General features: G+C 36.2%; 1 protein-coding gene across 6 annotated transcripts in view; it reads right to left on the reverse strand.

Moving 5' to 3' along the window:
• IFT80 (intraflagellar transport 80) overlaps nt 1-22155 on the reverse strand; it is a 123094-nt gene that overhangs the window by 47249 nt on the left and 53690 nt on the right. For all 6 annotated transcript variants that reach the window (XM_038583757.1, XM_038583754.1, XM_038583759.1 and 3 more), the window contains one exon: nt 2973-3152. In XM_038583757.1, the coding sequence (XP_038439685.1) occupies nt 2973-3152 (180 nt within the window). The remainder of the gene's footprint in view (nt 1-2972; nt 3153-22155) is intronic.

Below are 22155 nucleotides of genomic sequence, written 5' to 3' on the forward strand. Positions count from 1 at the left end.
TGAAGTTGATAGAATATAAGCCTGGAACTATCAAAGCCATAAACGAGGGAGAAGTTTTAGAAAAATAAAACCAATACAGAGAAAAGGAAAGTCAAGGAAAAGAAAATGATGAAATCCTGTTGACATTTAAGCCTCTGAATCCAACAATGTCTCAAGTCTATCTCTTGATTTCACATGAAGAAATAAACTTCTTTCTTCATTGTTTACCTTAAATCAATTTGAGATGAATTTATGAAAAAAAAGAAAGATTTTCAACATACTAAATCTAGGAGGTTCCATGAGAACAGGGACCCAATTTGTTTCATCACAACTGTATATCCCATTGCCTAGCCCAATGCTTGGCAAGTAGAGATCACTAAATATCTGTTGAATGTGTGAATGAAAGTATTCTAAGAAAAAATAATGAATAGGCCCAACTTAGGAAAAATGCAATACAAATGTTTTATAATCACTAAGAGATTAAAATAAAGCACCTTAAAAAAAAATAAAATAGGGGCTACTAGGGATCCCTGGGTAGCTCAGAGGTTTGGCGCCTGCCTTTGGCCCAGGGCGTGATCCTGGAGTCCGGGATAGAGTCCCGCGTCAGGCTCCCTGCATGGAGCCTGCTTCTCCCCCTCTGCCTGTGTCTCTGCCTCTCTCTCTCTGTCTATCATGAATAAATGAAAAATAAAAAAAAAAAATAGGGGCTATTGGGTGGCTCAGCCAGTTAATTGTCTGCCTTCGGCTCAGGTCATGATCCCAGGACTCTGGGCTCCCTGATCAGAAGAAGTCTGCTCTCTCGCTCTCTGTCAAATAAATAAATAAAACCTTTAAAAAAATTAAAGTAGTGTTCTAGTTCTAAAACTTTGAAAGATCATTTAAAAACATTATTTTAAGTATAAAGACAATTTGGATTAGATAAATTATTTCAGCACATCCACTGTTCATTTTATCTCATGTAAAAATTCTCTCATCTCTAGGATGACATCTTTTTATTGTGAAAGAAAAATTCCTCTTTTTAGATATATTCTCATCTTGGGGTATTTTTGAAATTAAGGTTAGAATTTGTTTGAGCAATACTATATTAGCTAGTTCCCCAAGCACTATTTTGAATAAAATAATCATGTCCTCAAATCAATTGATTAGAATTCACAATGCAAGTCTTTGTCATAGATACAATACTATAAATAATGTTTTGGATCTCAGGTTAATTAACAGAAATATCTATTTATACATAACATCATCTAGATACAAAAATTAATTTACAGGAAATACAGAAGACAGAAGAGTATTTCAAACTACACCATAGGGATACATTTAGTAAAGTCCAGACCGTGGGAAACTGCTGGACAATTTGGTTTCTTCAACAAATAAACTGCACGGGTGAAAACAGAGATGGAAGGAGAACCAACAGATTAAGATACTTAAAACATGTCAGCCAACTGCATGCAACATGTAAACCATTTTGGATCCTGATTCAAACAAACAAACTGTAAAAAATGTGACATGTAGAAAACAACTGAAACTTTGAACACTTCCTGGATATTTGATAAATTTTTTAAAAGATTTTATTTATTTATTCATGAGAGACACAGAGAGAGAGGCGGAGACACAGGCAGAGAGAGAAGCAGGCTCCATGCAGGGAGCCCAATGTGGGGCTCAATCCCAGGACTCCAAGATTACGCCCTGGGCCGAAGGCAGGTGCGTGACCACTGAGCCACCCAGCATCCCTGATATTTGATAATATTAAGGAATTATTATTTTTAAGGTACAATAATGGTATGTTGAGTCCTTACCTTTTAGCTGTATTCTGAAAATTTTACAAATAAAATATGATATCTGAATTGAATTCAAAATAATTGGGAAAGGAGGAAGATATGAATATGGATGGGGCAGGCTTGATCATGGATTGTTGGTTGTTAGGGCTGGGTGATGAGTACCCTAAAGATTCATTGTGCTATTCTAATTCTGTGTATGTATTAACATTTTTCATAATAAAAAGTTTAAAAATTTAAAAATAAGTAAACAGAACAAAGAAAAACTATACTGTACCTAATTATTATGAATCTAATGATCATATCCAAATTAAAAAATCTGGATACTTAGGCTAAAGAGTATTTGGGTAAATCTAGAAATTATAAGATATATGCATCCAAATAATTATAATAATCTGAAGTCTGAATATGAAGACAGAGGCAACTGATACAGACAGGCAGAAGAAGAGTTAGAAGGTACAGTTCCTCTTTCTCTGGCAGACGGTTTGCCACTGGTACATTGTCTATGGCTTCTTCCTCCTACCTTTTGTCAACTTTTAAAATATTTGTTGAGCGTTCATTATATGTAAGACACTGGGCTTGAAGTATAGTACTGTGCCCTTAAGAATCTTACAATTACACAGATAATCTGTCCCACTGGAGTTCTCTGACCTGAACATTTCCATCTACCTCCATTGCCACATCCCAACCTTCCAGGCTTCTTATACTACAAAAGTACCTGTTTTTCTCTTCCTTACTCCCAGTAAGAACTTCCTACCATCTTCCCACTTTGGCTTGCCTTAGGTAATTCTTAAAAGGAAAAAAAAATTTTTAAATCAGGTTAAATAAGCTTATACAATTATAAATAAATACAATAATGTAAGCCTAATAGTGACTAGCAGGCTAGGCCTGCCATGGGGTCAGCCCCAAGAGTTAGATCTAACTTGTGACAATTTCTTCCCTCCTTCCTCAACCGAATCCACATATTTGCTAATGTTTCAAGTTTCACCATCCCTGCCTCAACCCCACAACCACAGCAGCTGTGGGTACTTGGGTTCCACTAAGTGAAAGGTCCTTACCTTATGTCATGAAAAAGTTATTAATGGCATAGTTAAAATATTTCTAAATTTTTATAAACCTGATTTAAATATAATTGGTGAAGATAATTTCATATTCTGTATAGTGAGCTAATGTGAAAAGAAACAGGTTTAATCAACCATGGAACAAACATAATGATACCTGCATGGTTCTTCGTTTAGTTAATGTCACTTGGAAATTTTTCCACTCCCAACGTTGTTCCACCACATGTGCAAAAACAACATGCCCATTTCCACAGGCTCCAGCGATCTGAGTGCCATCAATTGACCACGCAATGTTAAATATGCTGCCAGTGTTGGGCTTTTCTAAAGCATATGACCACTAGGGAAGAAAAAATGAGAGAAAAATCAATATACTGAAAAAAAATTTAAAGAAGTTTTAGATTGAGCATACATTAACATTTTAAGATAATTTTTTAAAAGAATGTGTCTTTATCCTAGAATTAATATTTTTCATAATAAAATGTATACTGAACAGAAGACATAGATGTAATTTTTAAAGTACAAGCAAAATATGAAACAAGTGTATAACATCTCTTAAGAACTGCAAAAACACCATTTCCATTCAAATCATTATTTTTAAGTAACAATACTGAATGGGCAAATACAAAGATTCTGCAGGAAAAAAAAAGACACCTTAGTATTCTTAAGGATCTCTATAGTCTCTACATCTGAAAAACTGGTTATAACATTTCAATAATGTCACTAAAAACTGAAACTAAACACACAATATAACTAAGCATCTCTGATAGACATTTTAAATAGTGAAAGCCTAGGTTAATGGATCTTCTTTTCTTGTTTTATTTTTTCATAATATAGTAAATATAAGTTCTTCTAGAGTCTACCTATCTTTTTGAGAAAGTTATCTAAAGGTATCAATAAGCACCCACAGGGACAACAGAGACGTGTGTGTGTGTGTGTGTGTGTGTGAATAAGACAGAAACATATTTGCTAGGATGATTTATTTGATTACATTTATATATATTCTCTTTCCATTCTTCCAACCTTACAGCCTAATGTCAAATTAAGTCTTGAGTTTTTGGTTGCTCTTGGGTGGGTATTTATTTTGTTGTACATTATTGTTGTTGCAAATATGTTCATTGTTAGCTATAGGCTCACTGACAAAAAGAAATGTGGAGAAAATGGGAAAAAATGTAGAAAAAGATTAATTCACACTACTATCAAAAAAGACTTTAAATTCCCAATAAAGTTCATATATACAATAAAAATGCTGAATGACTCTTACTACTCACTGACATGTTTTTCAGCTCCCTTCCACCATCCTTCAGACCTCTACCTGTTGCTTAAGTAAAAGGGCTAAAAAAAGTTATCGAGGAGGAGGTAATAAGCAAACTTTCACTTCATTAGCAGCATGAAAATGTTAGAAACTTCTTTTTTGAAATTAAGAAGAGTAAGTTCAAAAGTAGAATATATATAATAGTTAAAGTCACCTTTTTAAAAATAAGTAAAGACAAAGAACATCAAGGATACAAACAATGTGCTTCTGGCAATAAAATGAAATTAACTCATTTGTGTTTAACAAACAGAATTATGAAACACTGTATGACTACTATTTTGCATAAAAATTAAGTGGTTAGTATAGACAAATGAGACTTATTATTAATACACAATTCTTAATAGATTGAACTAAGCTTATGGCACATCTGTCATCCTAAATCTAGTCTGTTCTCATGGTGTAGATGCAACAGAGATCTTATTTTAAATTGTATTTTAAAACCACAGATTCATATTTTAAAACTATTTACTTTTTTTTTGAGAGATAGTATATGAGAGCAGGGAGTGAGGATGGCAAAGAGGGGCAGAAGGAGAGAAAGAATCTTAAGCAGGCTCCATGCTCAGCGTGAAACCTGACACGGGACTCAATCTCATGACCCTGAAATCATGACCTGAGCTGAAATCAAGAGTTGGATGCTTAAACGACTGAGCCACCCAGGTGCCCCTTAAAACTATTTAAAGTATGATCTTAAAATACCCAAAGAACCAAATCAGCAAGAAAGACACATCTTACTAAAATTAAACATAGAAAAATGTATCTAAGAACTCCTGGATACCTGATCCTAGCTAAGAGGAGAACATGGAAAGAAATGTTTAGGTAATACTATCATCACCCTATCTTTGTCTGATTTCTTTCAGAGTCCTGTATGGTTCATCAACAATGAAATCTGCAACATGCAACTTATCCCTAAAAACAAACTTCAAAGAATGTAACAGTACCGTGATATTAAAGCTATATTAAAATTTTACATTTTATTTAAAATTAAGAAGTGATTTCTTTTAGATGACTCTAGTTTCAAAAATAATACAAGCACAAGCAAATCATCAGAGAATGGGTCTTTAATAGTCATGGGAGTGGAGGTTGGGAGATAAGGTTATTTTGTCCAGTCAGAAAATTTTAATAATTACTGTTAAGTCAAAAAGATCTATTTATAATCTGTGCTTTAAACAAACTTTTAGGGATGCCTGGGTGGCTCAGTCAGTTAGGTGTCATTAAGTGTCCTACTCCTATTTTTTTTTTTTAAGTGTCCTACTCTTGATTTCAGCTTGGGTCATGGTCTCAGAGTCCTGGGATTTAACTCCACATTGGGCTCCATGCTCAGCAGGGAGTCTGCCTGAGATTCTCTCTCTCCTTCTCCTTCTGTCCCACCCCCACTCCATGCTTTCTCAAATAAATAAATAAATGTTTAAAACTGCAAAAAAATAAATAAATAAATAAATAAAACTGCAAATAAATAAATAGATTTTTAACACTCTAAGTCTCTTTTCTTCCCCAAATATGCCATGGAATATTCACGTTTATCTTTCCAACTCTAGAAAGAAATGAGGCAGCTTCCCTAGATGTAATTTAGTGATACTAAGTAAGAATCATGAAGATGGATTTTTAAATATCCCTCTTACTTAATACATCACTTGCTTTAACCCAACTATCCCTTACTTTAGGATATCCTCAGGCCAGCAGCATCTACATTGTCATCTTGTTAGAAGTGCAAATTAATGGGCCCAACTGCAATCCTATGGAACATGACCCTCTGGGGATATGAGGGCCAGGAAACTTTTAATGAGCTCTTCCGGGAATTCTTAAGCATGGAAAAGTTAGGACACTGGTTCTTAACTCTGGTTGCACATTAGAGTCACCTGGGATGCTTTTATAAAAGATACCAAAACCCAGGAATCCAATCAATTAAATCCAGAAATTCTTGGGATGGGATCTGGGTATATTTTTTAAAGTTCTATATGTGGTTTTAACGTACAGCCACTGTTCTACAAGGAAAGAAAAATCTGCAATTTGGTTTAAGACTATCATTAACAACTGGCTCAGTGTTAATACCCTGCCAGTTCATCTGCCAACTCTTGAGAAAATTACATGACTGGTGTCTTAGCCTCTAATCCAGCTTCTCATAGTTATGTGTAAACTTGGGTTTTTACATTTGTTAGCAAGTCCATGCTTGTTCTGCTCACCACATGATAGGCCAAAGAGTTGAGAGGCTGGATATTGGGGGCAAGGAAAGTGTCTTACTTTGGAAAGTCAGCAAATCAAGGAGATGTAGGGCTATTGAACCAAAGAATCATCTTCCCACAGCATGAGATTTGAGCTTCTGTTATGTTAAGAGAGGGAAGTGGGAATTTGCAAATCTTATCTGTAACTTACCTGAATGAAGGGCTAAGCGGAACTTTCATTTCTTAGTCATTGCTAAGATTGGTCCTGAATTGCAGTTACAAAGATGCAGTTTTCTATTACTGTTATAACAAATTACCACAAACTTAGAGTCTTTTCTAAGTCATAACTCCAACATGGTTTTCACTGAGCATTGTTGGCAAGGCTATATTTCCTTTTGAAGGCTCTACAGGAGGACCCATTTCCTTGATCATTCAGGGTGTTAGCAGAATTCAGTCTCTTATAGTTGTAGGACAAGGAGGTTCTCATTTCTGTGCTGGCCACAGGTAACTTCTAGGGGCCACCTGCTGTGGTGGCCTTCCTCCATCTTTAAAGCCAGCAACAGGGGATCCCTGGGTGGCTCAGCAGTTTAGTGCCTGCCCTTGACCCAGGATGTGATCCTAGGATCGAGTCCCACATCAGGCTTCCTGCATGGAGCCTGCTTCTCTCACTGCCTGTGTCTCTTCCTCTCTCTCTCTGTGTCTCTCATGAATAAATAAAATATTAAAAAAAAAAAAAAAAGAAAAAGCCAGCAACAGCAGAATAAGTTGCTTTTACTTTCAGTCTCCTCCTCCTTCATCCTTTAACCCATCTGGGAAATATTCTCAGCTTTTAAAGATTTGTGATTAGACTGGGCCAATATGAATAATCCAGGATAGTCTTACCACCTAAAAGTTCATACCCTTAATCACATCTACAAGTTCCTTTTGCCTTTTAAGGTAACATATTCACAGGTTCTGGGGATTAGGGAATAGACATCTTTGGGGTCCTATTATTTGACGACCTACTGTGAAATTATAGCAATTTGGGGATTTTATTATTTTTTATTTTTAAAAAAGATTTTATTTATTTATTTGAATGAGAGCACACAAGTGAACAAGCATGAAGGGGGGAGGGGCAGAGGGAGAGGGAGAAGCAGAGGCCCTGATGAGCAGGAAGCTTAATGTAGCTGGACCCCAGGACCCTGGGATCATGACCCAAATAGACGACAGTCACTTAGCCGACTGAGCCACTCAGGTGCCTCAATTTGGAGATTTTTAAAGTTTTTTTTTTTTCCCTAATGATTCAGATTCAGATATGAGCATGAATCATGATTCATTCATATATAAGCATGAAACACATGAACCAGTGCTTTTACCACTTTTTAGTAGTTTGGGGTTTGTGGTTTTGGCTTTCAAGAGGTTTATTCACAATTAAAAAGAAACTAAACAATAATCTCATCATGTTGTCACCAAATGGTAGTAGGATCTTGGTACTGTTCACATAGTATTGAATTATCAAGGATATCCAAAAGGAAACATTAAAAAATTATTGAACAAGTTACTTTTAGAAAGAAAAAAAAATGGGCTTATGAAATCAAAGAAAATATGCATTTAATAGTCTATCATGTAAATTGTACAGAAAGCATTGAAATCATACAGGCATACTTTATTTTATTGCACTTCACTTTATTGCACTTTGTAGATACTACATTTTTTACAAATTGAAGGTTTGTGGCTATCTGCATCAAGCAAGTCTATTGACCCTATTTTTCCAACAGTATCTTCTCACTTCATGTCTCTGTGTCACAATTAGGTAATTCTTGCAATATTTCAACATTCTTCATTATTATCATATGTGTTATGGTGATCTGGGATCAGTGATGTTATTATTGTAATTGTTCTGGGGCACCATGAACCATGTCCGTATAAAACAGCAACCACAACCCTAATCAGTTGGCAGCCATCCACACTAAGGCAAAACCTTCCACTAGCAAAAAGATTACAACTCACTGAAAGCTCAGATGGTGGTTAGCATTTTTTAGCAAGGAAGTATTTTTAATTAAGGTATATACATTGCTTTTTTAGACATAATGCTACTGTATACTTAATAAACTATAATATTGTGCAAACATAATTTTTATATGCACTAGGAAATCAAAAAAATTCAACTTGCTTGCTTTATTGTGATATTTGCTTTATTGCAGTGGTCTGGAACCAAGCCCACAAAATCTCTGAGGCATGTATGAATTAAGAAAAAGCAAGCTATTATTTTTTATGAATACTTCCTGATAGTATAAAAAAATTATACTGAGATAGAACTTTCCTTAGAGAAAATATGAACATCTTAGAATTCTGAAGGGAAATCCTTAAGGATCAATTTTAAGTTATTAAATCTATGGCTCCTAAACAGATGATACTGCAAATAATTAGGTATGGCCTAATGGTCTGGGAAAAAAAATCTATAGAATTTCTTTAAAAGGGAAGGAGGTGCAGAAGGGAAAGTTAATTTAAAAATGATGAAATAAAAGGAAATAACATCTTTCCTTAAATCAAAATAAAGGACTTAAAAATTTTTACATGATTGGTATCTCTGGCATTGACTAATCAGAATGTGTAAATATTGAAATTTATTTTATGAGATATTTATATATGTAGGAAATAATATGAGAGAGATTTTAGAAGAGGAAATTGTACCACTTAACCCCCAAATGGAGGGTGGAAGAGCAATGACATATCGTGTATAAGGAGTTATAGGTGGATTGGTCCACATGTAATGGGAGCTTTTGCATGATTTTAGCATATGTATACCTAAAGAACATTTGTCAACAGAAGTAAAGTTCTGTACTTCTAGACATAGATAATTAAATTTAGATCTTTAGGTACTGAAATCAGAAAAAAAGCAAATTCAAATTTGTGCTTTGTGGTTAAAAAAAAAATCTCTAGTCATTAAAAAAAAATATTTGGGGGAAGCCTGGGTGGCTCAGTGATAGAGCACCTGCCTTCAGCTCAGGGTGTGATCCCAGGGTCCTGGGATGAGTCCCATATCCAGTTCTTTGTTGGGAGCCTACTTCTTCCTCTGCCTGTCTCTGCCTCTCTCTCTCTCTGTGTCTCTTATGAATAAATAAATAAAGTTAAAATTTTTAACTTAAAATAAAAATTTTTTTAATGTTTTTAAGTTATTTAACCAGAGAGGAAGTTTACTTTAACCAAGTTTAGTCTTATCCTAAATAAAGACAGACATATCTAAAAGTTCACCATTATTCTATTCCTTCTCTATTTTCCCATGATTATAACCTTTGCCATTAAATAACTGTTACTTCATTATCTGTTTACAAGCTTTGCACAGTGGCAGTACCGGAGCCAATGAGATTTATCCAAAGCACGATTATTGCTTATTATCTGTTTACTTATCAGTACTCCTTCCTAGAGAACACATATTATTCTTTGACTAGCTAGAGTATCATAAAGAGCTTAGACACATCAATATTTGTTAAATGAATGAATGAATGAATTAATGAATGAGTAAGCCTGTGTCCTTAGGAAAGAATTCCTTCCCAGAGCTCAACCATGACTTCAACCTTTTTAAAATTAAAAAAAAAAAAAAAAAATCCAAGTAACAAATTAAAAGCCAAAAATTTAGAAATTTTAAAGTAGTCTTCTCAAAAACATCAACCAAACTGATTAAATGGACCATTTCTACTAATGACCTAGTCAAAATGTTGCAATGTACATCATTAAGTTATTGTGTTAAGTAAACGTAAGTCATTAAAAACCAAAACAATCTGTTTGTACGATGATCCATTAAAATATGATATTTATGTAATACCTGCTATGTGTTAGGTATTGATTTCTAGAAGATTAAAAGTTAGTTCTATAATAGAACCCTGATTTTGTTATGCTTGGTGAATTTCTCAATTCTGATAGCAGGGTCTCATACTGTAAAGGAAGGACAGTTCCTTGACCTGGCTTCTGGAAGATAACCCTGTAACCTTGTAGTCAATTCTTTTTGCTTAATGGTTTCTGCTACTTGTATCCAACTATAATAAAATGTAGAATAAGTATGAAATTATAGGGTCAGCCACACTTCTCTAGCACTACTTGAGTTTTTCCCATTTCTAGTATACCATGTGCTGTGCTGCCTCTTCCTATATAGCAACCTTATATCTACAACAAAGAAACAGGGCAGCCCAGGTAGCTCAGCGGTTTAGCGCCACCTTCAGCCCAGGGCGTGATCCTGGAGACCCCTGATCAAGTCCCATGTCCGGCTCCCTGCATGGAGCCTGCTTTTCCCTCTGCCTGTGTCTCTGCCTCTCTCTCTCTCTCTCTCTCTCTCTCTCTCTCTCTCTCTCTCTCTGTGTCTCATGAATAAATAAAATCTTAAAAAAAAAAACACAAAGAAACAAACAACACCGTACTATTAGTTATGAAAGGAAGCAAGCAGTATGTCCAATGGCCATGGAAGGGATATCATAGAACGGTGGAGTTGAAAGGAAAGAAGCGATCACTTAGCTTAGCCCATTTAACTTCGTAAATTTATCACTGAAGTCTTAACTCTAGGGATCTACAACCATGTCAATACTACTTGTACATTAAAATACAATACAATATAGGGCGCCCGGGTGGCTCAGTGGGTTAAGTGTCTGACTCTTGATTTCAGCTCAGGTCATGACCTCAGGGTGGTGGAATCAAGCTCCCTGTCTAGTTCTGCACTTAGTGCGGAGTCTGCCCGAGATTTTCTCTCTATGCCCCCTCCCCCGCCCCTGCAGCTCATGCTCTCTCTCTAATAAATAAAATCATAAAAAAAAAAAAAATACCACACCATCACACTGGACAGCACAATACGGAGAACTGAGAATGCGCCTATAAAGGATGTTCCATCTAAGAAAAGAGACCTTTTTTCCCCTGTATTCTTCCAAACTGCTTAGGCATATAGTTCCCCACCAAGGAATCAAGAGATATGTATACTAAAAACCATGACTTGACTATAATAACTTACAAAAGTACCTCCCAAATGCCAACGTCACCCTTTTCTTAATACTGCTATATATATATATTTATAAATATATATAAATACACTAGTTTAAAAGAATTCTCAACAGGGATCCCTGGGTGGCTCAGTGGTTTAGCGCCTGCCTTCGGCCCAGGGCGTGATCCTAGAGTCCCGGGATCGAGTCCCACATCAGGCTCCCTACACGGAGCCTGCTTCTCCCTCTGCCTGTGTCTCTGCCTCTCTCTCTCTGTATCTTTCATGAATAAATAAATAAAATCTTTAAAAAAAAAAAAAGAATTCTCAAAAACATATCTTTAGCCAAGTTGGATGAATTCAATTCATAAAAGCATGTGTTCACAAATCAAGTTTAGGAGGAAGAGACGACAGATGCAAAGTTTCTCACATTTCTTTGTTACACTAATGATTTTTAAAATCAATATTCTCTCCCACATACCAGGAATTAGGAAATTGCAGGCTATCTTAAATTACATGTGTTAACATACATAATTGACAATGAGAAGTTACATATTGCAGTAAGACCAGTTACTAAAGACGATGAATCATTGCAATTATTGTAACTGAATGGAAGAATGAATGAACAGAGGGTCTTTTTATTAAAATGACTGCATATTTGCGAACAGAAGGAAAAAAAATATGGCAAAAGTTCTCTTATACAAGCAATAGCACCACCTGCTGATTAATAAAAGCAACAACATCAGTTAATTTTAAAATTTGGCCAAAGGTACTTATATATTCAGATTTTTTCCCTTGAATTCTGTTCCATTTAATATGATATAATACAATTCGTTAGTATATTCTGTATATTTATTTACAATAACTGATTTGATTTGAAAGTTTCTACTTCACATTATTTGAATCATGCATTTCTCAAAAATCAAAAGTAAAAATAAAATTTATTATGAAATCAAGGGAAAAATTATGGTACGATGACTTTTAATTTTTATTCCACAAGTAATTTACTTGTACCATAATTTATTTTACTAACCACTCAATAATATATATTTAATTTGTGTCTGATATTCCCTGACTACCCCACCTAAAATGACATCTTCCTTACCCAATCTTATTTTTTATGTCATTTATTATCATTTAATATATTATAAATTCATTTTGTTTGTTTGTGTATAGCTTTTCATCTGCTAGAATGAAAACTCTCAGGATCCCTGGGTGGCGCAGCGGTTTGGCGCCTGCCTTTGGCCCAGGGCGCGATCCTGGAGACCCTGGATCGAATCCCACATCGGGCTCCCGGTGCATGGAGCCTGCTTCTCCCTCTGCCTGTGTCTCTGCCTCTCTCTCTCTCTCTCTGTCTCTGTGACTATCATAAATAAATAAAAATTAAAAAAAAAATTTAGAATGAAAACTCTCAAGAGCAGGTATTTATTTTGTTTACTGCTGTTTCTTTAACACCTAGGGCAAGTGCCTGGCATATAATAGACTCTCAAAAACTATTCATGAAGGAATCAATGAACATGAAAATAGATGAACAAATGAATATGCAATGCATCTTTAAACTTCCTTGAAAGGATAATAGCTCTGTTAAAGTTTCAAGGATCTTGATAGATTTTGCCAAATTATACTTGAGAAAAGTTGTACCAATTAATACTCCTTTTGTTGCTTTTTGAGGAGGCCCATTTTCCCATTTTTCAATGAGTGGAAAATGGCATTATACTGTGATTTTTATTTGCATGATGAAGAGACTGATCATATTTTTGGGTTCTGGGGGGCATTTACAATATACCTCTCTTTTTTTGCTCATGTTCTTTAGTTCAAGATTTTCTATTTGATTCCTTTTCTGTAATTTCTCTTTATTGATATTTTCTATTTGTTCAGACCTTGTTCTTTTGGTTTCTTTAAGACTTATTTATTTTATTTCAGAGAGAGAGTGAGTGCACATGGGGGGTGTGGGGTAGAGCAAAGAGATAGGGAGAGAGATAATCCCAAGAAGACTCCCCGCTGAGCATGGAACAGGATGTGGGGCTTTGATCTCACCATTCTGTGATCATGACCTGAGCTGAAACTAAGAGTCAGATGCACAACCAACTGTGCCACCCAGACAGCCCTGGTTTCTTTTTGATCTTTACCTATGGTTTTCTTTAGCACTTTAAGCATATTTAAAGTCTTTATCTAATAAATCCAATGCTAGGCTTCCTCAGGGATAGTTCTTTTTTTTTTGTAAATGGGCCATACTTTCCTGCCTCTTTTGTATGCCTTGTAATTTTTTGTTGAAAATGGATGTTTTGAATATTATAACATGGTAACTCCGGAAATTAGATTCTCCTCCCTCCCCAGGGTTTGCTATTGTTGCTTTCTTAGGGCTACAGTAATTTGTTGTTTTTTTTTTAAGATTTCATTTATTTATTTGAAAGAGAGAGAAAGCATGAGCAAGGGAGAGGGGGAAAGGGAGAGGGAGAAGTAGACTCCTCACTGAGCAGGGAGCTCAACTCCAGGCTCGATCCTAGGACTCTGGGATCGTGACCTGAGTAGAAGGCAGACGTTTAACTGACTAAACCACCCAGGTGCCCCTGAAGAACTTTTTAAAAACCTGTAATGGGCAGCCCTGGTGGCCTCAGTAGTTTAGCACCACCTTCAGCCCAGGGTGGGATCCTCGAGATCCGGGATCGGGTCCCATGTCGGGCTTCCTGCATGGAGCCTGCTTCTCCCTCTGCCTGTGTCTCTGCCTCTCCCTCTCTCTCTCTCTGTGTCTCTCATGAATAAATAAATAAAATTAAGGAAAAAAAAACCTTTATTGATCTGTACAATTGATAAATAGTCATTAAGAAAAGATCACACTAAACAAAATCATATAAAGAAGGAAAAGATGACCCAAATATAGTACTGGGTACACCTTTATCTGCGTAGTTAGACATATGAGTATACAATTTTATACAGGTGGAATCACAGAATAACATGTTCTCCTATAAACGTGGTCTTTTCACTAAATAACCATGGATATCTTTCTAGGTTATTAAACATAATAGCTCTTCCCTATTTTAAATGAATTAAGGGTATTCCATTTTAGGTATAATCAAATAATAACCTGAGGAATGGATAAACAAAACGTGTCATATTCATATATTGGAATATTATTTGTTCAGAAAAAGGAATGAAGTACTAATATATGAAACAACATGGATGAACCTTGAAAACATAGTAAATCAAAGAAGCTAGTTCACAGGAGGCCACATACTGTATTATTCCATTTATATGAAATGGCATGAATAGGGAAATCCATAGGAAAAGAAAGGTGATTAGTAGTTGCCAAAGGCTGGGAGTTGGGGAGGGAGAAATAGGAATTAATAGTAAATGAGTATGCGATTCCTTTTAGAGGGGAGGAACATGTTCTAAAATTAGAGTGTGGTGGTCATACAACCCTATGAATACATTTAAAAATACTGAATTGTATACTTTAAGTGTGTAAAATGTATAAAATATAAATTACGTCTCAAAAAGCTGCTTTAAAAAAAGCAGGCAGAAACTTAAGAAGAGACAATGGATGAAAAAGGGAAAATAGTATTGAGTGAATTTCCATTTTTTACGACCTTATATCAGAGCAGACCCTAGTTGGTGCCAAGCATTGTGGCTAAACCTCAGATAGAAACTTGCTGTCACTGACAGAGAAATCAGAGGATAAAGTTCAGGCTGATCATGCAGTTGGAAACTGAGGGGGAAAAATCCAAAAAGAGAAACAGAGAATTCATCTTTCCTCCAGAAAGAAGACAGAGCCTGAAGTCTGAGTTCAGTCAAGTTAACTCCCTGTTAACAAACACAGAAAAATCAGTGCTCTTTAGTGAAACATAACAAAATCCAGACTCATTACTATGTATTGCTCACAATGTTCAGAATACAATTCAAAATTACTAATTATACAAACACACAAGAAAAATGGCCCAAGAGAAAAGGCAATTGGTGACAAAATGCTAGAATTAACAGAAAATTATTTTAAAGAACCTATTATAACCAAGGCCTAAATGGGAAATATGATTTTTAACATATTAATAACAGAAAATCTCAGCAAATAAGAACTATGAAAAAATAACCAAATGGAAGTTCTAGATGTGAAAAATATAATATGTGAAATTAAAACTCACTGGATGGGCTTATGAAAAGATCAGAGATAATTAATGAAAGAACTACTAAATGAAGATAGATCAACAAAAATTATCCAATTAGAAATCTGAGGAGAAAAAAGATTGGAAAATTTTGAATAGAGCCTTGTTGACCTGTGGGATAATATCAAAGGTCTAAAAAAATTCACAACTGTATTCCAGCAGGGAAGGGAAGAAAGAATAGGACAGGAAAAAATGTGAAAAAATGGCCAAAATTTGCCCAACCTAGGTGAAATCATAGATTTATATATTCAGGAAATGTACAGAAGCCCAAACAAAACAAATACAAAGAATACTATACACTATCAAACTGCTGGAAACCAAAGACAAAGAGAAAATCTGTAAAGCAGCCAGAGCTAAATGCCACTTTATAATCAGAACAATGATACAAAGAGTTATTTTTTATCAAAAGGACCAAAAGAAAGTGGGAGAATATTTTTAAAGTGCTCAGAGGAAAAAATAAAACTCTGTCAACTCAGAATTCTAAATCCAGTGAAGATGTCCTACAAGAATGAAATGGAAACAGACATTTTTAGATAAACAAAAAGTAAGAAAATTTTTAACCAGCACATGTATACTGAGATACACCTAAAGGACAATTTTTAAGCTGAAGGCAAATTATGTCAGATGAAAACTAGAATCTTCAGGAAGCAATGAAGAGCACTAGAAACGCGGAACATGTAGGTAAATATAAAAGACCACTTTTATTGTCTTAATTTCTTTAAAATGATTATGACTTCTAAAGCAAAAATTATAACATGCTGTGTGATGTAATACTAATAATAACTATAGCATAAAGGAGAGGTAGATAAATGGAGTTACATAGATACAAAGTTCTTATATTTTACACAAAATAGTATAATATTAACTCCAAGTAGTATATGAGACAAAATAAGCCTCAAGTAATGCCCATTCTCTCTGGGTAAAGGACCAGGTAGAAGGGGGCCCTGGTAAGCTGGAACCCTTTTGACATAACTACCCTAACTCCAGGCACTCACCATGAAAGAAGCCATGGCACCCTCTCCACTAGGCATGGTATGCTGTGGAGACAGCGGATAGAACGCTATGAAACATTCCCACCCTGTACTCAAAGAGCAGAGGTCACACCCCTCCTCTTCCCTACATGGTGCTGCCAAGGCTATGAGGTAGATCTCAGTCAGACCATTCCAGCCCTACAATACTGAAGCAGTGGTCCTCCCTGATCAGCACTGCGAAGACCAACAAGTGGGACCCTGTCTACCATCCCCAGTTTGCACTAATGACAGGAAAGAGGCACCCAGCTCCTCTCAATAAGAGTTGGAGTAGGATTATGGAGTGAAAGGGAGCCACAGAAAGGTGTTAAAGCTTTAAGTCTGTGTATGAAGCCTCTTGAACCCCATCAAGCAGCTCATACATGCAACCCACTAGAATCAACAAAGTAACACTATGACAATTGTACTGCAGTGTGGAAGAAATACCACTTAGGTTTCAAATTTGCCTTGGGGTTAAAAACAGGGCAGACCAGAATAGCACTGCAACTGCTTTAAAAATGAAACTGATATCTGAACCACAGTCCTCAAAAGTGAAGCAGGACATGGGTTCTCAATCGATACAGGTAACTAACTGCCTGACTAAAGAGAAGCTATAAATAGAAACCAGGGTTATATATCAGCTTAGTGAGAGTCTTTTTAAAATATCTAATTTTATAATGAAAGTTAATGGCAATATTAAATTTATTGTATAACAACTGAGTTAGAGTAACATATCTATTCATAAAAATATAAAATTTCTGCTTTTTCATCATAGGGAATATAGTTGATGGTATCATAATAGTACTGTATGGTGACAGATGATAGCTACACTTGCGGTGAGCACACTGATACATACGGACTTGTCAAATCTCTATGCTGCGCATTTGAAACTAATGTAACACTGTGTGTCAACTATACTTTCATTTAAAAATCTCCTTTTCTGGGGCAGCCTGGGTGGCTCAGCGGTTTAGCGCCGCCTTCGGCCCAGGGCCTGACCCTGGAGACCCGGGATTGAGTCCCAGGGCAGGCTCCCTGCATGGAGCTTGCTCCTCCCTCTGTCTGTGGCTCTGCCTCTCTCTTTCTCTCTCTCTGTGTCTCTCATGAATAAATAAATAAATTCTTTAAAAAAATCAGCTTTTTCAATATTCCTGTCATCAATCTAGTTACATACTTGCACAGTAAGAAAGGTATTCAAACCAAAACCTAATCTATCATTAGCTACCTTCAAGCATTTGAGTTTGTTCCTCTCCACTAGAAATATTAAAAGAAAATGTTTTAAAAATCGTATTTTTCTACATTTAATATTTCTCAGATAACCAGAAAGTTTACATTACCATCATTCTTTGAAGCTTATTTTGTAAAATTACCATCTAATTTTTGTCAAGGAAGCCTAGATAAGAATTTTTAATAAAATGTTAAGAAACACTGCATTCAACTAAAATTTGTGAAGAGCTCTCAAAATAGAAATCTAATAAATATGTAGTAAGTGCTGGGGTACATATCATTCCTGAGGACCAGATTCTTATATCTAATATTGAAATTCTTCCAAAAACTCTGGCTCTGGATAAATGATTACTACTACTTAAACTTTCAGTTGCAGGTTATGAGAGAAAAAAAGAAATGAGCTACATTTAAGAGTAACATTTCCAGGTTGAAGAGAACATCTACTTCCCTCTTAAAAGAAGCCTTAGCAGGTCTTTTCAAGAGATAAACAAATGTGTGAGAAAAGCATCCAATATCAGCTGACTGAAATTTTTGGTTATTTTTTTTTTAAGATTTTATTTATTTATTCATGAAAGACAGAGAGAGAGGCAGAGACACAGGCAGAGGGAGAAGCAGGCTCCATGCAGGAAGCCCGATGTGGGACTCGATCCTAGGACTCCAGGATCATGTCCTGGGGGAACCGCTGGGCCACCCAAGCATCCCTCAATTTTTGGTTCTAAGTTGATATCACTTACTTGTTAAGTAGAAAAGATGAAGAATCTCAATAAGCATTGCCTTCTTACATTTCATCACACTAAAATGCCTTGATCCTCCAAATAGATTAGTTCCCATTTCTAGGAACAGCCTCCTAGTAAAATGTATTGCAACTGTAATTAAATAAGTGTGTAATCAATCCTTTAATATCTATCTTAGTAACAAGAAAATAAACTCCACAGGGGCAATATCCACTTGTTTTTGTTTTTATTTTTATTTTTTATTTTTTTTTTAGATTTTATTAATTTATTTGAGAGAGCATAGAAGGAGAGGGAGAAGCAGACTCCCCACTGAGCTGAGAGCCCAACACGGGGCTCAGTCCCAGGACCCCAAGATCATGACGTGAGCTGAAGATAGATGCCTAACCAACTGAGCCACCCAGACACCCATTTTTCTTTTCTTTCTTTTTTAAATTTTATTTGAGAGAGAGAGAGAGAGAGAGACTTGGCATTTATTTTTTTAAAGATGTGCAGAAAGTACTTATACAGGTAATTTGGTTTTGACTCAAAATGCTTACAGCATTTATACCTTAGGAAAGAGAATTATTCCTCAAGAAACATGTAATGATTGCATAAAAGAGTTCCAAGTAATTTTTGTGAAAATATGCAAGGTAAAAATAAAAACAAATCCAATGAATTCCCATTGACAATTCAATGAATATAAAAGCTCCAATGGTATTTACAACTAGTTATTCTGGGTTAGTTTAGAAAATTAGGAGACAATATAATCACATACATTATTCATATACTATAAACTTTTTCCCTATAGCAAAATGATAAAGAGTATAGATTATTCTTGAAGACTAGATTTTTACAATATCTAATACTGAAATTTGGCCACGGAATAGCCCCTGGGTAAATGATGACTACTAGTAATTACACAATTTAAGTTACAGATTATGAGAGAGACAAAATATTATATCCCCAAAGTAATTTTAAATGAGACAGATGCTAAAGAAGAATCAGACGAATAAGTTACATGAATTTTTTAAAAAGAAACTTAATCTTTTCAATTAGACTACTCTTTTGGTATCATCTTCATTATCATTTCTTCTTTCACCTCCAAAAATAAAGCATTTGTTCTATAATAGGCCAAGCATTAACACTTTCAGAACTCAGAAGGAATAATCAAACATCTTACACGTTTTACTTAAATATTCCCTGAAGTGTGGTCTGAGGACCACCTAATAAAGGTAACCAGGGAACTTCTTAAAAATACAACTCCTTGGACCTCATTCTACTGAGATTTTGGTTCATCACATTGTAAATAGGGACCCCAGAATATATAGTTTAGCAATACCCAGGTGATACTTATGAACACTGAAATTTAGGTAATTTGATTTATCAATGTAATGACTGCACAGGGATCTAATAAAATATATCACACAAAGCCAGTACAAATTATATCACACCACTTTTCTGCCCCTGGAAGCCACCGAGTAAGCCTCGTTAAAGTCTCCCGTCCCACCACCGTCATGTCTAAGTCAGAGTCTCCCAAAGAGCCTGAGCAGCTGCAGAAGCTCTTCATTGAGCTTTGAAACAACTGATGGAAGTCTGAAGAGCCATCTGGAGCAATAGGGAATGCTTACGGACTATGTGGTAATGAGATCCAAACACCAAGCACTCCAGAGGCTTTGGGTTTGTCACATATGCCACCGTGGAGGAGGTGGATGCAGCTATGAATGCAATGCCACACAAGGTAGATGGAAGAGTTGTGGAACCAAAGAGGACTGTCTCAAGAGAAGATTCTCAAAGACCTGGTGCCCACTTAACTGTGAAAAAGATTTTTGTTGGTGGCATTAAAGAAGACACTGAAGAGCATCATCTAAGAGATTATTTTGAACAGTATGGGAAAATTGAAGTGATTGAGATCATGACTGACCGAGGCAGTGGCAAAAAGAGAGGTTTTGCTTTGTGACATTGATGACTGTGACTCTGTAGACAAGACTGTCATTCAAACATACCATTCTATGAATAGGGTAGCCTGAGTGGCTCGGTGGTTTAATACCGCCTTCGGCCCAGGGTGTGATCCTGGAGTCCCAGGATGGAGTCCCATGTCAGGGTCTCTGCAAGGAGCCTGCTTCTCCCTCTGCCTGTGTCTCTGCCTCTCTCTCTCTCTCTCTCTCTCTCTCTCTCTCTCTCCCTCATAAATAAATAAAATCTTTAAAAAAAAAAAAAAACCATACTGTGAATGGTCACAACTGTGAAGTAAGGAAAGCCCTATTGAAGCAAGAGATGTCTAGTGCTTCATCCAGCCAAAGAGGCTGAAGTGGTTCTGGAAACTTTGGTGGTGGTCATGGAGGTGGTTTGGGTGGGAATAACAACTTTGGTCATGGAGGGAACTTCAGTGGTTGAGGTGGCTTCGGTGGCAGTCGAGGTGGTGGTGGACAGGGTGGCAGTAGGGATGGCTATAACGGATTTGGTAATGATAGAAGGAACTTTGGAGGTGGTGGAAGCTATAACGATTTTGGCAATTATAACAATCAATCCTCAAATTTTGGACCCATGAAAGGAGGAAATTTTGGAGGCAGAAGCTCTGGCCCCTATGGTGGTGGAGGCCAATACTTTGCTGAACCATGAAACCAAAGGTGGCTATGGCAGTTCCAGCTGCAGCAGCAGCTATGGCAGTGGCAGAAGGTTTTAATACTGCCAGGAAACAAAGCTTAGCAGGAGAGGAGAGCCAGAGAAGTGACAGGGAGCTACAGGTTACACCAAATTTGTGAACTCAGCCAAGCACAGTGGTGGCAGGGCCTAGCTGCTACAAAGAAGACATGTTTTAGACAATATTCATGTGTATGAGCAAAAAACTCGAGGACTGTATTTGTGACTAATTGTATAACAGGTTATTTTAGTTTCTGTTCTGTGGAAAGTGTAAAGCATTACAACAAAGGGTTTTAATGTAGATTTTTTTTTTGCACCCATGCTTTTGATTGCTAAATATAATAGTCTGATCATGATACTACATATATGTGTCTTTAAAAAAAAAAATTAAAAAAAAAATTATACCACACCATAAAATGCTATCCTCAGGCCAGCAACCCCGACAGTAAGGTATTCAAATTGAAATCCAGGTAATTATTCTTGACTCCTCCCACTTTTTTTTTTTTTTTAAGATTTTATTTATTTATTCATGAGAGACACACACAGAGAGAGAGGCAGAGACACAGGCAGTGGGAAGAGCAGGCTCCCGGCAAGGAGCCCGATGTGGAATTTGATCCCGGATCCTGGGATCACGCCCTGGGCCAAAGGCAGACGCTCAACTGCTGAGCCACCCAGGCGTCCCTCTTCCCACTGTTTATAGCAAGAGTTTATCTCCTGAACCTGCCCACTTCTTCCCATCCCCACTGCTATTCCATATTATTCAGGACAACATCACTTACTTGTACTCTGCAAAAGCCTCTATTTAGCCATCCTGCCTACAGTCTACTGTCCCTCTAATCCTGCTGACCTCAGAGTACACATCCCTAAAAATGCAAAATCTAATAAGGTCACTACTTAAAATGGACCAGTGGCTCACTACTGCCTGAGGATAAAATCCAAACTTTTAATTTTTCTAACAGACTATAATTCCTTGTCTTTACATGTTCTGTTCCCTCTCTTGTACCACTGTTCCTTTGATACCAAAGCAATATTTCCAATATTTGAATATTACCATGTTACTAGCCACCATCCATGGCTTTCTAATCACTAACATACCAGTTTTCCAATTTGACTGTTTCAGCTGTTCAAAGGAAATCTTATATTGGATGCTTAAATAATAAAACTGATTAATGCAGAGCTTTTCTGG

This window comes from Canis lupus, chromosome 34 (genome assembly GCF_011100685.1).
Source record: "Canis lupus familiaris isolate Mischka breed German Shepherd chromosome 34, alternate assembly UU_Cfam_GSD_1.0, whole genome shotgun sequence".
Taxonomy (NCBI): Eukaryota; Metazoa; Chordata; class Mammalia; order Carnivora; family Canidae; genus Canis; species Canis lupus.